This window comes from Cornus florida, unplaced genomic scaffold (genome assembly GCF_030987335.1).
Source record: "Cornus florida cultivar Cherokee Brave unplaced genomic scaffold, ASM3098733v1 CherokeeBrave_3.0.0_Hap2_Chr11, whole genome shotgun sequence".
Taxonomy (NCBI): domain Eukaryota; kingdom Viridiplantae; phylum Streptophyta; class Magnoliopsida; order Cornales; family Cornaceae; genus Cornus; species Cornus florida.
Genome location: NW_026775581.1, coordinates 134,774,680 through 134,791,007, shown reverse-complemented (window position 1 = coordinate 134,791,007; position 16,328 = coordinate 134,774,680). Strand labels below are relative to the sequence as shown.

Sequence of the window (16,328 nt, the reverse complement as noted above, 5' to 3'; positions counted from 1 at the left end):
ATGCAGGGGGCGGAGACAGAGGCTAATGGGGGGGCGGGGGGTGTATTTGACCGGAAATGAAAATGGGAATAAAATCTTCGCCCCAACCCGTCCCACTGCATCCCTACCCATGCATACATCTATTTTCGAATGAGGAGGCCCACTAAACTAAAATAATGATGCTTCACTCGTTATTTTTCCCCATCCGCATGTGGTATCTCTCTGCAATCCAACATGGCTCATAAGTGGGTCCCCCATTTTACTTGGCAAAAACAATTCCCGTCATCATTTGCTCCTATCCATAACATTTCAATATCCCCATGATCACACTTGGTGCCCTAGGCCTAAGTACTAAAACAAACAACAAATTTAACTCACCTTACATTTTACAAGTTTAAAATTCCTATGGTGTGACGTTTGTGTAACAAGAAGATACGCATGTCTAACGACGGACTATGAGACTCTCTAAGATGCCCAACACCACCATCGTTTCTAACTTCTCCACCGGCAACCAATTCACTATGGTCAAAATATATGAGAAACCACCATTTATTTCACAGAGAAAGGGCATAGCTGAGACACTATTACATATGCGTGTGTACATATGTATATATGTATTACACATACACATTTGCGTGAACTAACCCCTTCAATCTAGCCGTCTCAGTAAATACTCAAGCTCAACTTCCTTAGTCAACGGCATTATCCATTTGACATAGAGGTCAGCAACTAAGCATGGATCTATTCTGAACACTGGATGAGCTCTGTCTTCCTCTACATTGACCGGCACCTCTCGCCCAAAAATTTTAGCTTTCCTCATTACTCTCTTCCTGTCTGTCTTCTCTAATGCCCGGTGTGTCAGCAAATCCACCAGTTGGCAAATGTCCTGCAAAGACCATCACACCATAAGATAGCCCAAGAAACCATGTTCAACACATATTGTAAATCACAGAACTTTGACAAAGTTAAATCCAAGAAAAAGATGAAAGATGCACCGAAATGCATCTGGAAAGGAAATATACTTGTGCTCTAATGGCAGCTTCATACTCAGTTGGTGACGCTCGAAATTTCGCCTCTGCAACGAATTTACCATAATGGATTCTCTTAGATAGAGCCTGCATATTAGGGTCCAACAATAGAATTACTCTATATAGAAAACAGCAATATTTTATGCCATGTGTCCCCCAACAGGGGAAGGAGAGAGAAGAAAGAGGGAGGGGTAAGTAAATTGATTAAAAGACAAAAAATTTGAACATAGTGATTGGAGTTATTGGCTCCAAGCCCGTGTTAAATTACAAAACATGTTTTATGGGAATCAGCACATCAAATAATACAGAGCCCATTGTGAATCATCAAAACACAATTAAATATGCCTCACCCTAGTGAAATCATTTCCCAATATTAATTTTCTAACCCAATAAAATTATTTCTAGTCCATGGATTGGGTAAACTGTATACCTGTAAGCAAATTGTGTCACAAACTGCAGCTGATCCACTGTTACCATCATCTCCATCCTCGACTAATCTAGGAATAATATCTCTAAAATACATATTCCATATTGTATTGTTGAAATTGATTGAATCAGCAGCAATGGGATGCAGAACCTATTTGCATATCAGAAACAAGGATAAATTAGTGGTGCGTGGCAAGATTATGACTTAATGATTGTTCATTGAAATTGACAATAAGTCAATAAGTGTGCACGAACATGCACATACCATACACACACACACACACACACACACACACACAGAGGTAGACCAATAGTCATCTGTAATAGTTAATACCACAAAAATCTTACTATATTGATGTCAAGGTTAAATGATGTATTTGACTGTGGACCACAAAAGATAAGTTGAATTATAGAGTTTTCATGTATCTAGCAAATATAAGTGATTGACTTTATTACTTATCAAAAAATAAGTGATTGACTTCACAGGGTTAAAAGGGTCTGAAGATGTCATGGCCAAAAACTCTCAAAGCTTGCCATGTTCCAACCTTTCTGTATTGTCCAGGATTTGATTAAGTTTTTATTTTCAAACCATGCTATTAGCTGAGATTCATCATCATCATCCTTGCCTTAATCCCATATGAATGGGATCGGCCACATGAATTCTCTTTTTCCATTCTATTCTATTACAAGCCATTTATCCTCTAATATTTAACTTTTAAAAATCGTTTCTAATGATTTCATCCCCTGTTAACTTTGGGGCCACCTCCGCCTCCTAACCTCTATGCAAATTAACCTTCCTCTTCTCACGGGTGCAGATATAGGTCTTCTGTGTATGTGTCCATACCACCTAAGTCTACCCTCTCTAATCTTATCACTAATAGGTGCCAAACCTAATTTATTCCTCACATTTTGGTTTGTAAACCTCTCTCTCCTAGTGACTCCTATCATCCATCTTAACATTCTCATTTCCACTACATGAATTTGTTGTTCTTCCTTCATTTTTAAAGCCCAACACTCTGCACCATATAAGATAATTGGGCTAATAACTGTTCTATAAAAAATTTCTTGTAGTTTATATGGCATTCGTTTATCTAACTCTCAAATTCTAATGAACTAAAAAAACAATGTCCAAGATAACCATTAAAAAAAACGTCCCAAGTGAAGCAAGTTGCAACTCAAGGCAAAAGCAATAGTTTAATTGCATGCAATAACTCTCACTGGGGGGTATTTCAAAGGAGGCAGCTTTGTGTCAGGTAAATCATCTGGGAAGAAAGGATGCTCATCCGGACTCTTGAACCTTCCCACCTAATGTATAATAAAAAATCAATCACAAACCTAAAATGACATCATACTTTTCTTCCTTCAACAAATTATATTCACATACCTGAGCATGAAGCTTTTCGGTTTCTTTAACCATGAACTCGACTAGAGAGTCATTAAAACCTTCCATGAAGAAAGCATTAGGATCATATGCCTCTACATTAAGACAATATTGAGCTCGCTCCAAGAGGCTAAATATGATGCTATCCTCTTGTCTGATCAAAGATTGTCTTATACTCTCGAGAGTACAACTCTCACTTTCATCAACACTTTCTTTCTTTGGCAATCTAGCAGCAAAAAAAAAACTAAATTCAGACCTCTAATTGAAAAAGGCTCGTAAAGTCAGATACTTAAAATAATAATAATAGTAATATTTTTAAAAAATGATAATTTTTTCTTTTATGTAATTTTAATAATGGACATGCATCTCCAGGAGCATGTTTCTGCATGCACGGTATAATGACATATACTATACCAAATTTTAGCTTTAGGAATAAACAATTGGCCATAGAAATTAACAAAAATACAATTCTTTGTCGTCTTCTTCATTTTATTACCATCATTCAAATCAATTTGCAATATTTATGATATGTGCCACTAATTAGTGACTTATGAACTATGCACCAATTTACAAATCAGACTACGAGCACTTAATGGAAAGTCAGGCTCAATTAGAGACTCTCTCAAAAATTAAGGAACATATGATTTCAATTCGATAGCTCTTAATAGTATAACGAGCAACCTAAAAGACTTCTTAATATAGCTTCGAGTTTAAGAGATTGCTTACTAATAAGCAGTTAAGCACACTTATACATCAAAGCATATACAAACAATTGGAATTGCAGACCAGAAAAACCAATGTGTAGATTGTTAATGCATGCACGCTTGCATATTTGACCTTGATTATACTCGTGCATATTAGTAAGCCAAAAGCAGTATTTTATACCATGCGAGGGCATTCCGTTTTCTGTGATCAAGTCAAATCTCTCTAGATAATACAGATGCCACAGGGAAATCATAATGCATGGTATAACGTGCATGCTTGTGAGCAAATCAGGCACATTCATAAGGTTGTAAGCTCTTCTGTCCAAAAACAATGCAGGAATTTTTCTATTATGCGGTTCTAATTCAATGTCCAAAAAAATACGGTGCATGCCACAATAAAAGTTATAACAAGTTATAATTTTGTGAAGCATAGTAAGCTACAAACATGTAATGTATGTTAAATCCATTAAAAAAAAAAAAAAAAAAAAAAACATTGATACGAATTCACAAATACATTGGGGGAAGGGGGGAGAATATTACATTGCATAAGACCAAATCCACCTCACATGTATTGAAAAAACAAATAGAAGAACAGAATTGTCAGTTCACCCAAAATCAGGGCCCCAAAAATTTGACTGCATGATTTATCTACATTGCATTAAAGCACAATCCGCCTCTGATATATAGACTTAAAGTTGAAAAATATTAGAATTGACAGTTATGAAGCATACATCTAACCAGTCTTTCCTTTCAATCTATTTAATTTTCAAATTAAATTCGAAACAATTTCTAGAAATAAGCAGAAAGTTACAACATTAATCAAAGTAAAAGATAACACATCCAAGAGTAATGATGGCAACTAGCAAAAATCAGAGTATAAATGTTATAATACACTTTCAAATCATCAAATCTGACCAAAAAGGAGATTTAAGAGATATCATGTCTTAAACTAGAAGGAAAATAACACATTCAGCAGTAATGAGAACAAATATCCAAAACAGATGAGCTGTGTTGTGATACACTTGCAATCAAACACAGGCAGACAATTAAAACATATCCATATCTAAAACTAGTTAACAAATATGAAAAATGATTATAACAAAAACAAGTTGCTATTAAAAAGCAGAATGATTATTTAGTTCAATGGATAACTGAAAGCTCAGTTGTTCAAATAAGAACATTAGTGTATTGGAAGGAAGAGATAGTTATATACCCAAAGGAACTTGCTGAACCTTGAGCAGATCGGATACCCTGCGTTGACAAGCCTGGATTGAGGAATCGAAAGCTACAAATCCGGATGTTTTGGTACCCAAAAAGGCAACTGGGTTTAGAAAACTTAAAACCAGTAGGGGTTTGCATGGCAGGAGAGGCGACTCTTAGTAGCTTCGCTTCCATTGTTGGAAAAATCACAACCAGAGGAGAGAGAGAAATTACAAAGCAGAACGAAAAGGAGAAGAAAAGATGATACAAAGAACGGTGTCAGCGAGAGAGAAAGAGAGAGGTTGTGAATGGTGATGGGGTGCATGGGTGGGTTTAAGTAAGATTAGAAAAGTGGTAGAAAGATGTTCCAAGTCCTTTTGGTTACTTCCATATAATGTAACGTACATTGTTCATCAGCCACACTCGCATACTATATGGTAGTGGACCTAGTGGTTGAGATATCGACAAACAGTTATAGTGGTAGATATATCGAAAAACAGTTAGAGTGGTTGAGATATCGACACACTGTGGTAGCTGTCGATATCAACAAAAGTGGAATTGGCTGGCATGCTCAATGCACTTGTTCATCTTATCTTGTACTTTTCTTTCTACAATTATTTTTTCATAATATTTCAATGCTAATTTGATTAAGAACAAAGGTATCAGGAGGCCCATGTGACTTTGAGTCCTCAGTCATGGATCAAGTGTATATTCTCACATGCTCTTGATGCAATGCTTGAGAATACAAGTTCATGTGCGAACGGCCTCATTATCGCCCTTTCCTTTTAGTATTTGTCATTATCAAAATTACTCCACTAGTGTAGATGAAATTAAGATCAGGCAAGTCCAACATGCCTAGAGTGAGACCACCTAACCGAACGGAGGTCGGGACAGGACATTACACGCTCTCCGACACACATATATAGTGGAAATGATTGTTCATAAGACAACCTAAAAGTGAATTACTCAATATATGTTTCATTTAAGCAGCGTGTTGCAAGTAGAAGACGCCAAACAAACATAACATTGGGTATTATTTTGAACATATATCTAAGCTTGAGACTCAAACTCGAGCCTCACACTTGTCAATTTGAGTTCATAATATTGCATCAATTGATGATTCCTTAAACCAATTTTAAAATGTTCACATCCAAATGATGCATGTATGATAGGGGATTTTTTACATTCATGTAGCTCATGCATCGTGTCATCCCGCATAGTAAAAATGTATTGACACTTAGCCAATTTTTCTAATGGTGATATTTCAAATTTTTGTTTTTTTTTCAGTAAGTAAAATTTCCAGTTTAAACTGGCGTTCTTTTAGAAATATTTTACTACACTATGTTCATATCTGTCATATATATATGTCATGTGTTGGGTGGTTCTTATAGGATTGATTAAAGGAACATGCTTAGGATAGATGATTAGTATTTCCCTAGGATTGTTTGCTTGAATGGAAAGAAAATGAAGAAACAATATGAACCAAATGATGAATATTTCCCTCAGTGTGCATAAATTAACAAGAGTCAAGAGTATGCCAATAAAATCTAAACAAGAACTTCAATAGTAATCAATTTCTAAATAATTCCATTGAAATCAGTTCTAATAGGGTAAATTTCAGAGATTAATGAAAGAGAACGAAAACATCTGATCTATTTTATATCATGATAAAGAAATCAAATACATGCACGAAAGAGCAGATCTGAGGGTAGGTAAAGAGAAGGTAGTCTAGAGAGAGAAAGATAAGGATAGAGAGAGAGAGAGAGAGTGCTTACAGAGCCAGTCGCCGAGGTAGAAATGTTTGTCTGGAGCCCAAATGGTAGTCAAGCCCATCTTCCCTCCGATGGTGAAGTAATTGGAAGAGAGTTCCGGTATCATCAACATACCGGCGCACGCTAGCACCACCACCAGTGTCGGCGACGCAGCAGCAACCCCTTCTCGGCACCTCCCATCTCAACTTTGTTATGGGAAAAGAATAATTATTAGCAAATTAATTATTTATTTATGGGATAAATAATTTTATTCATCACTTTCATCAAAAACTAATTTTGTTTTATATTTTCAAATGCAAACCCATAAAATAAAAACTCGAATTAAAATTGATAATGCAATTTATATATATATATATTTTTTCATAAGGCAACAATTTTAAATATCTGATTAATTAGGTTTTCGTCATACCTTTATTTTATTTTTTTTGGCAAGTTTTCGTCATACATGACAGAATAAGAAAGACCATTAACTAAATAAAAGCCTTAAAAGGTGAATTATCGAAATATGGAATAGATAAATAAATAAAAGTCATTGATGCATGATGAGTATTTATGTAAGGGGAAGCATGAATATTTCTGTTAGGGTGCGGTTGGTTGAACACTTTCAAAATGCAATAGGTAATTTTATAATTATTTTTTATAATAATGGGATTAGGTGTAATTTAAAATATAATATGAATTAATTAAAAATATATAAATAATAAATATCCAACTCTAAATTCCAAGCGATCTATTTTTATTCATTAAAATGGCCAAAAAAAAAATTATTTATATATATAATAACATATATTATATTATCATCTTTTGATACATTCATGCCATATGAATGTCTTGTTTTTTATATATTTATATTATGTCGTGCCCCGTATGTCTTGCTGGTATTCGTACTTCTTAAAATTAATGATCCCTTTGTTAATTTATTTTGGTAATTCCTTTCCTTAAACAATGAACCCTTCTGGCTGATGCATATAAATTTCTTTTTCAAGATCACCATGTAGAAAAGTTGTTTTGACGTTAAGTTGCTCACGTTCTGAATCAAATAAAGCAACCATGGTAAGCAACACGCAGATAGAGGCGTGTTTCACAACGGGTGAGAATACTTCACTAAAGTCCACACCTTCTCTCTGATTATAATCCTTTGCCACTAAACGTTCTTTGTACCTTGCATCTTCAACACCTGAATTCCTTCCTTTTTCTTGAAGACCCATTTACAACCAACAATCTTCTGGCCTTTAGGAGGTTTCACCAACTCCCATGTCTAATTCTTGTGAAGAGATTCAATCTCCTCAGTCATAGCAATAGTCCACTTGGTAGATTCATTCCTGTAATAGCTTTTTGATAGGTGGAAGGCTCTTTATCTTCAATATTTTCTGCCACAGACAAAACATAAGCAACTAAATTTGCATAAACATACCTTTGAGGTGGTTTAATCTGCCTTTTCTATCTCCCTATAGCAATATTGTACTGTTACTCTTCTGGTACTTGATGATCATGCACCTCTTCAATATTGGATTGAACTGGAGTGTTGACTTGTTTCTCTGGAGTTTTAAAATCATGATCCACCTACTGCTTAACACCCTGAGATTCAACTGTGACAAAAGACTCCTTTTTTCGGGAGAAGTAAAATAAACTCATCAAAAGTAACATCTCTGCTGGGAATAAACTTAGGTGACTTAGGATCATGACACCACAACCTGTATCCCTTCACTCCGGATGCATAGCCAATAAAAATACTTTTCTTGGCTCTAGACTCAAATTTTCCTTTATTAACATGAGCATAAGCAGGACATTCAAAAATTCTTAAATTAGAATAATCAGCAAGAGTACCAGACCATACCTCTTCAGGTGTTTTGCACTCAATAGCAGTCGCTGGTGACCTGTTCACCGCCGTGTTAACTGCTTCAGCCTAAAATCCCTTAGACAACCCAGCATTGAAAAGCATACAATGAGCTCTTCCAAAAAGAGTTTTATTCATGCGTTCTGCTACACTATTCTGTTGTGGAGTCTTTCGAATTGTATGATGTCTGACAATGCCTTCATTTCTGCAGAACTCCTCAAACTCTCCTTAGCAAAATTCTAAACCGTTATCTGTTCTGAAATGTTTGATCTTCTTTCCGGACTACTTTTCAATCATAGCCTTCCACTGCTTAAACTTAAGGAACACTTCATATTTTTGCTTCAAGATATAGATCCAGACTTTCCTGGAAGAGTCATTAATGAAAGTCAACATATATCGAGAACCAACAAGAGAGGGAATTCTGGAAGGACCCCAAAGATCTGAATGAATGTAATCAACAGTGCCTTTGGTCCTGCGAACAGCTGTACTGAACTTGAGCCTTTTCTGCTTGCTAAAGGCATAATGCTCACAAAAATCCGGCTTTCCCGTCTTCTGTCCACCTAGCAAATCTCGTGTGCTTAATTTTGTCAAACCCCTCTCACTCATATGCCCTAAACGCATATGTCATAGATGGGTAGTTTCTGAATCTTGATCAACTAAAGAAGATACTGAAGCAGCACCTACCACAGTACTACCCTGTAAAAAATAAAGGCATTTTCTCTGTTTTCCCTTAAGCATAATAAGAGCACTTTTAGAAACTCTCAAAACCCCACCTTCAGTTGAAAACTTGTACCATTAGAGTCAAGAGTACTAAGAGAAATCAAATTCTTTTTCAAATCTGGAACATGCCGAACATTAGTTAAAGTTCTAACAATACCATCATGCATCTTAATTTTGATTGTGCCTATGCCAATGTCTTATAGGGATTGTCGTTCCCCATTAAGACAGGACGACCATCAATAGAACGGTAAGTAAAAAACCAGTCCCTATTAAGACACATATGATAAGAACAACCAGAATCAAGAACCCATTCACTATTAGAGTGACAATCACTGACAGAAACTGAAAAAACATTTTCGACATCCGAGGAACTTTCCTCAGCAACATCAGAGGAATTACTAGTGGATTTATCCTTAGATTCTTTTTTATGCTTTTTATCTTTCTTCTTATTTTTCAATTTTGGACAATTCCACTTAACGTGCCTTTTTTGGTGACAATAATAATATTCAGTATCTTTATGAGACCTAGATTTAGATCTCGATTTGCCCCTACTACCAGAACCATTTTTCTCACTTATTCCCCTCACAACCAGACCCTCGGCCTGTTCATCTCCATGATTCCCAAACACTTTTTTTCTCAACTCTTAAGAGTTCAGTGAGGATTTAACATCCTCTGTATTAATGATGTATTTTCAATAGAGCAATATAGTAACAAAATGCTCATAGAAATGAGGCAAAGAATACAACAAAATAAGGGCTTGATCTTCTTCATCAATTTTAATATTAGTATTTTTTAAATCCATAATAATAGAATTGAAATTATCAACATGTTCCTTAAGAGGCATACCTTCGGTCATACGAAGGGTGTAGAGTCTCTGTTTCAAGTAAAATCTGTTAGTGAGAGACTTCGTCATGTATAGACTTTCCAATTTCAACCACAACTTTGCTATCGTGTTTTCATCAATAACTTCACGCAGCACCTCATCAGTTAGATTCAGGAGAATCGCACTGCGTACCTTTTCATCGACTTCATCTTTATCTTCATTGGACATAATTTTTGGCAACTTGTCCTTCTTAAACAACATATTCTTCAGACCCTACTGAGTCAGCAGGCCTGCATCTTAATGCGCCAAAAACTAAAGCTAGTCTTGCCATCAAATTTCTCAATCTCGTATCTAGTCGACATCTCAAAAAACTCCCCAAAATATTTCTCAGTGAATAGTATTGTATTTGTGAACAGTACCCAAATAGCATCTGTTTATAGTACTGTACGTGCAAACAGTATCTATACACAATATACAAACCGAGTTCTGATATCAGTTTGTTATGAAATAAGTATCGAGTAGGAATTTATGAGAACAAGAGAAAAAATAAATGACAAGAAAAATAAAATAGCGCACACACAAACGAGACAAGAATTTACATGGTTCGGTTGTGTCTACGTCTACGGCGAGAAGATAGAACAATATTTCACTATAGAAATAAAGAGATACAAAACTAAGTAGCTCATACCTAAAACCTAATTACACCCAAGACTCTCACACACTCTTTGTTTTACTTAATATTGAGTAAAACACACTCAAAATTTGGATGCTTCAACACCATGGAGAACAAGACTATTTATAGCCAAATAAATGGGTCACCAAAACAACTGATGCTTTCTTCAACTTGGTGTCCACGAATTCTTGGTTACCAAGAATTCTTGTTGATCACACATTCTTGGTTGCCAAGAATAATTGATGTAAATGATGATATAATTGAGTCACAAAAGTCAACATTGGACTATTGTTTAGAAAAGCCAAACTATTGTTTCAAATCAATGACTCTTTAAATAAATATTGTTGGAATGATATGAAACTTGTGCGGCAAAGTACAAATTTGAAACAAAATAATAATTATAATAAAAATTTAGAAACTGAAATGGCTATGAAGTAAAGTATAAAGGGGTGGAGATTACAAATTAGAAGGAAACAAAATTAAGATAAGAGCCTACAAATTATTCGAATGGATTCAAATTTCAAGCGACAAAATTTAATATTTGGTCAGAGTGAGAGTATTCAAAACTCATGTTACTAAATATATGTATATGTATAAAATGTTTACAATTTTTTACATATAATTTGCATAATAATAAAAATAAAATTTCATTAAGACGAGGAAATGTATTTAAATTATACTAAATCCTATTTCTTTTATGTTAGTAGATACAAAATATCAGTAAAACTTAAAATATAAAAATTGTAGTATATTTATTGTTTAAAAGAAATAATACATTTTGCTAAATTTTTATATTTATTACAAATTATTAAAGAGATATTGTTTAAATAAAATAAAAAATCATTATGATTTCAATTCCGAAATTGAATTAGTGGTAGGCAAAAAAGCAAAATACTCCCAAATTATAAAAAAAAAAATGGTATTCTGTCCCTTGTACTACAAAAATCAATAAGTCAGTACCACAACTATCAAAAGTGTACAAATTGCCCCTGTGAGTCATGTCCGGCAACTTTCCCGCCATTCTTAGACGAGCTTCTATTTTTTTTTAAAAAAAATTCAAGTTTGGCACTTCTATTTGAAGTTTACACCTATCTCACGCCATTGTTAGACACGTTTCTGCCATCTCTCTCTAAATTTTATGGGGTTTGGCTTTCTTTGTAGTCACCAGACTTATTTAACTATTATACCAACAGTTAATTTGTAATTTCAATGGTTTTGCATTAGACACCACCAATTAACCAAATGTTATTTTCTCACCTTTCAAATGAAAAGGTCGATGGTTAAATTTCCATGAAGAAGTGCTAGGATAAATAAATAATTGGTTATGCATTAAGCAATATGGGCTTAATTTGGCCTACTATAGCTGGCCGGCTTGACACTACTAGGTGTTGTAGCAAGAATGTTAGAAGAGAGGGAGAAAATGTAAAGTTCGAACACAAACTCCATACATACGGAGCAACCCAATTAGTCAACAACACCGCACTTGCACCTCTCATAGTTTCATACATATACAAATTTATAATGGTGAAAGTAGGGATGGCAACGGGAGTGAGTTTGGGCAGGTGTACCCCCCCCCCCCCCCCCCCGGGTTCTCGCAACCGTTTAAAAACCTCACCCCCGTCCCCGCCCAAAACTGCAAAAACGGGGGGGCTTTTCACCCCATCCCTGCAACCGTTTAACATTTTTATCCTGCGAGTACCCGCCCCGTTTAAAACCATAATTTATTTATTGTTAAAATAGATTTGCTTTTTTTTTTTTTTTTTTACCTCATCTTCAGTTCTTTACCATTGTAACTTTCCATTTAATCAAATTCATTTATTACTTTAATATTGTTATATAGAGTACTTAATATACATACTAGGAAATATATATACTAATAAAATAAAGTAAGTAATTTGTCTATCTAAACAGGGCGGAATGGGGTGGGGCGACCTCCCCCCACCACCACACCAAACCCGCGCTAATTTTTATCATATCAAACTATCCCCATCCAAATAAGCTAAACGGTCCCCCAAAACTGTCAAAAACGAAGTGAGGTAGGGTGGGTAACTGTAAAAATGGGTCAAATTGCCATCCCTACATGAAAGACAAAGACGCGCCTTCACGTTTAGTAAACTTTGTAAGTTGATTGTAATGTAATCTAATGGCACACTTCCAAAAAATTATATGGCTTAAAAAGAGAGGATTGGGCTACAAATAAAACTCGTACATATTTTCTCTTTTAGTTGGGCTGAGAAATTCTCAAGCCATAAGGAGTTTCGACTCTACTGGCTGAAACATGTCTACTATAAACTTGCACTTATGGATTCAAAGAGTTATTCTAGTCCATCCATATACTACCTTTCTCATAAAAGATCAATTCTACAAAATTTGAAAGCCAAACTTCCAAATTAAAATTGGAATTGAAATTTTTTTAATTTTTAATGTTGCAACAAAAGGGTGTTTTGCTTTGCAGAATTTGAAAATGAATTGTATTGGAATTTCAATTCCATTGAGTTGGAATTAAAATTTCAAATTCATTGTTTGGTTCAATTTTGGAATTAAATTTTAATTGAAATCTATTTCAAATTATTTTCATAACTTTTAAATAGACATTTGAGTCCTAAAGGCGAGCTGGAGCCTATTTTCAGGTGGTGCAACATCTTATTGTAAATATTTCAGTTCCAAAAGAAAGTTAAAATTCAAGTTTAGATTCAATTGTTGTAATAAAGTATGTGTGAGTTTGCTTAAAACTTACTGAATAACACCAGTAAACGATTAAGTTATTATTATTATTATTATTATTCATTACTAACGTTATTATTTCCTTAATTTTAAAACTACTTATCATATGTAATGAAATCACTTAAAATATATTGGTTCATGAGGCTGGTTTATGAACTGTTTTCTGGTTTATTTTTTTATACCCATGGATGATGGAATCAAAATAAAATAAAATTATTAGAAATTATTATTATTATTTTTTATTTTATCATTGTAAAGGCACAAAGGCCAAACTATTAATGGTGGTAAGGCAAAAGTCAATTCAGGAAAAGGTATAAAAATCGTGAAGCAAAACAAAAGAAAATAAAGAATGCTCTATATTTGATGAGAACAAGAGTCAAAGCTTTGCAACGGAAACTACTAAGGGAGAAAAACAGCAACATGAGTGACCCAAAGGCTTGACCATCATCAAGACAACAATTCCAAAGCTACATACACAAGGCGCTCCGATATAGGGAAAACTGTTGTAATTTATTTATATATATATATATAAACAATAAAAATTATTTTATGGTCCTATGCACTACGTTTTCTAAAGTAGGATTACAATGTGATTATTGATACTTGATGGATTGGATTTGTACTTTCCAATTTGGTGGTCTAATTGGGAGTATGGTTTTATACCGTTGGATTGTGCTTTTCTAACTTATTTGGTGTGATTTATTTCTAACCATTGATATCTAAGTTTCCATGATAGAAAGGGAGACTTAGATATGCTTATTTGTGGAGAAGCCGTCTCCCCTGTTGTTGTTATATATAGGGGTTTTAAAATCCTTATTCAGTCCTATCGTATCGACAACTTTCAGAAGGGGGTAAAACGCTTTATTTTTTAGATCTCTCAAAGGGCGATAAAGAATTCTCAAAGTTATTTCAAGTTTAATTTTCTAATCAGGTATGAGATCAAACCCTCTCTTAATTGATGATCAATTTTGATTTCTAAGTGTTGTTTGTTAATTAAACCCAACAATTGGTATCAGAGTAAGGTTAGGGTTTGTAGAAATCAAGATCAATGAATTGAATTCACATTATATATTATTTTAAATTAAGGACAGGATAAATAAATAAATTTATATTTGATTGCAAATTGTGTACATGAGTTTTGTACTGTTTGAATCGGTTTTGTGTTTGTTTTCCGGATATGATTTTAATATGAATTAATTGCATATTATAATAATTGTTGTTTAACCAATCAATTGATTCATATATATCTAATCAGTAGGATTCTTTTGTATGTTGTTAATTCTTGTGCACGAGATTGTATGCAATCAGTTTGTATACAGCTTCTTGGAGTTTGTTTTATACAATCAATTTGTATGTTAATTCTTGTGCACGCTGAACGAGATTATATGCAATCAGTTTGTATACAAATTCTTAGAGTTTTTTTTATGCAATCAATTTGTATGATAATTCTTGTGCACGCCGAACGAGACTATATGCAATCAGTTTGTATGAAATTTTTTGTGCACGCCGAACGAGGGTTTTAAACAACAAGTTTGTTATGCTATATATATATATCTGGCGGTTTCATTTATATGTTGTTATGTTGTTATGTGAGTTATTTTGAAACACAGTATATAAAAAGATATATGGTTTTGAATATTTAATCAAGTCTTTAAATTATTCCATATATATGAGGTAGTAATTTTATGTATTATTTATTAATTTCTCAGTGACTAATTGATAGTAATCCCATATAATGGTGATGAAATTACATGACCTAATTTTATGATATTTGTTCCATATTTTGGTTTGGTTCAGTTTATGTACATTAAATAAATAAATTTGAATCTGATTAAAATGGAACTTCTAAAGATAAGGTCTTTTATTGGGGTTTATGAGGACCGGTAAAGTGACCGTTTCAAAATTAATAGTCAAAGTGAGTGATGCCTGCTAAAAAGTGACACGATCATAGAGGTTATTATTTTTGAAATTTTAAAGCATGAGGGTATTTGTTCTACCAAAAGGTGATCAATGTCTTAGTGTGGGATTAGTGAGTAGAATATTTGAGAGTGCTTGGATTATAACTAAATAGCCCTTTTGCCAAAAGGTAGTGGAAGTGTTTAACAACAATTCAAGTATAATCAAATAGGTCTATGTGTGATTTGATCGCAAGTTTGGGATAAAATAAAATCTAAAATTCTGCCAAAAGGTGTTTTTTAGATGGCATTTTATATGTTCTCACAGGGTGGATGGTTTTGCATATAGTAAAACACCCTGATAAATTCAGCTTAAAACCCCAAGCACGAATTAAAGTAATAATTTCTAAAGCTGTAACATATTATTTTATATGTTCATTTTTATGTTATTTGATATAACATGTATTACAGTTATGGACGCTTCCGCTATTCAAAGACAGCTCACAGGGATTGAACCATTGAATGGTTCGAACTATACTACTTGGAAGACAAGTGTTGATATTATGTTGGGTTTCTTGGACTATGAGTTCGTACTTTATGAGGAGAAACCCGCTGCAATCACTAAAGAGTCTTTTGAAGTAGTAAAGTTGTTGCATACTAAGTGGACTAAAGCTAATACCATGGCCATCAAGTTGATCCGTGCTTCTATTGGTGAGACTATTCGTGGTGGTATTCCTGTATTTGATACTGCCAAGGTGCTTCTTGATTTACTTAAGAAGCAGTTCGTGGGTACCAAGAAGCAACTTCAGTATTATTATTTAACACAACTTATGTCAACTAGTTATGATGGCAGTGGTTCAGTGAGGGAGCATATCTATAAGATATGCAAGCTGGTTAATGGTCTCAGGGAGCAGGGAATCACATTTGATGATGAGTTATTGGTCCACATGGTGATCTATTCTCTGCCTAGATCTTTTAATACTTTCAGGGTAAATTATAATTCACAAGAGACAAAATGGGACATTAATCAGCTATTGACACTTTGTGTGACCGAGGAAGAGCGGCTCAAGGGTGCTAAATTTGAGTCAGCTCATCTTGTCATAAGCAATAAAAGCAGGAATAACTTCAAGTGGAAAGGCAGCAAGAAAGGGAATCAGACAATTTAG

At 34.2% G+C, this 16,328-nt stretch overlaps 2 protein-coding genes across 3 annotated transcripts; one reads left to right on the top strand and one right to left on the bottom strand.

Moving 5' to 3' along the window:
* Positions 1-236: 236 nt before the first annotated feature.
* Positions 237-5,049, bottom strand: LOC132285396 (chorismate mutase 1, chloroplastic-like). Of its 2 annotated transcripts, XM_059787573.1 has the most exons (6): positions 4,732-5,047; positions 2,818-3,040; positions 2,652-2,738; positions 1,438-1,584; positions 1,002-1,094; positions 237-865 (listed from the first exon to the last, which is right to left on the bottom strand). In XM_059787573.1, exons 1-6 carry the CDS (start codon positions 4,911-4,913, stop codon positions 629-631), a joined length of 969 nt encoding a protein of 322 aa, XP_059643556.1. In that variant the 5' UTR covers positions 4,914-5,047; the 3' UTR covers positions 237-628. The 2 variants fall into 2 exon arrangements, with proteins under 2 accessions (XP_059643556.1, XP_059643557.1); XM_059787574.1 differs by lacking the exon at positions 2,652-2,738 and having other exon boundaries at positions 4,732-5,049.
* A 10,586-nt stretch (positions 5,050-15,635) lies between these two features.
* On the top strand, positions 15,636-16,328 carry LOC132282201 (uncharacterized). Its single transcript, XM_059783812.1, has one exon. It carries the CDS (start codon positions 15,636-15,638, stop codon positions 16,326-16,328), a length of 693 nt encoding a protein of 230 aa, XP_059639795.1.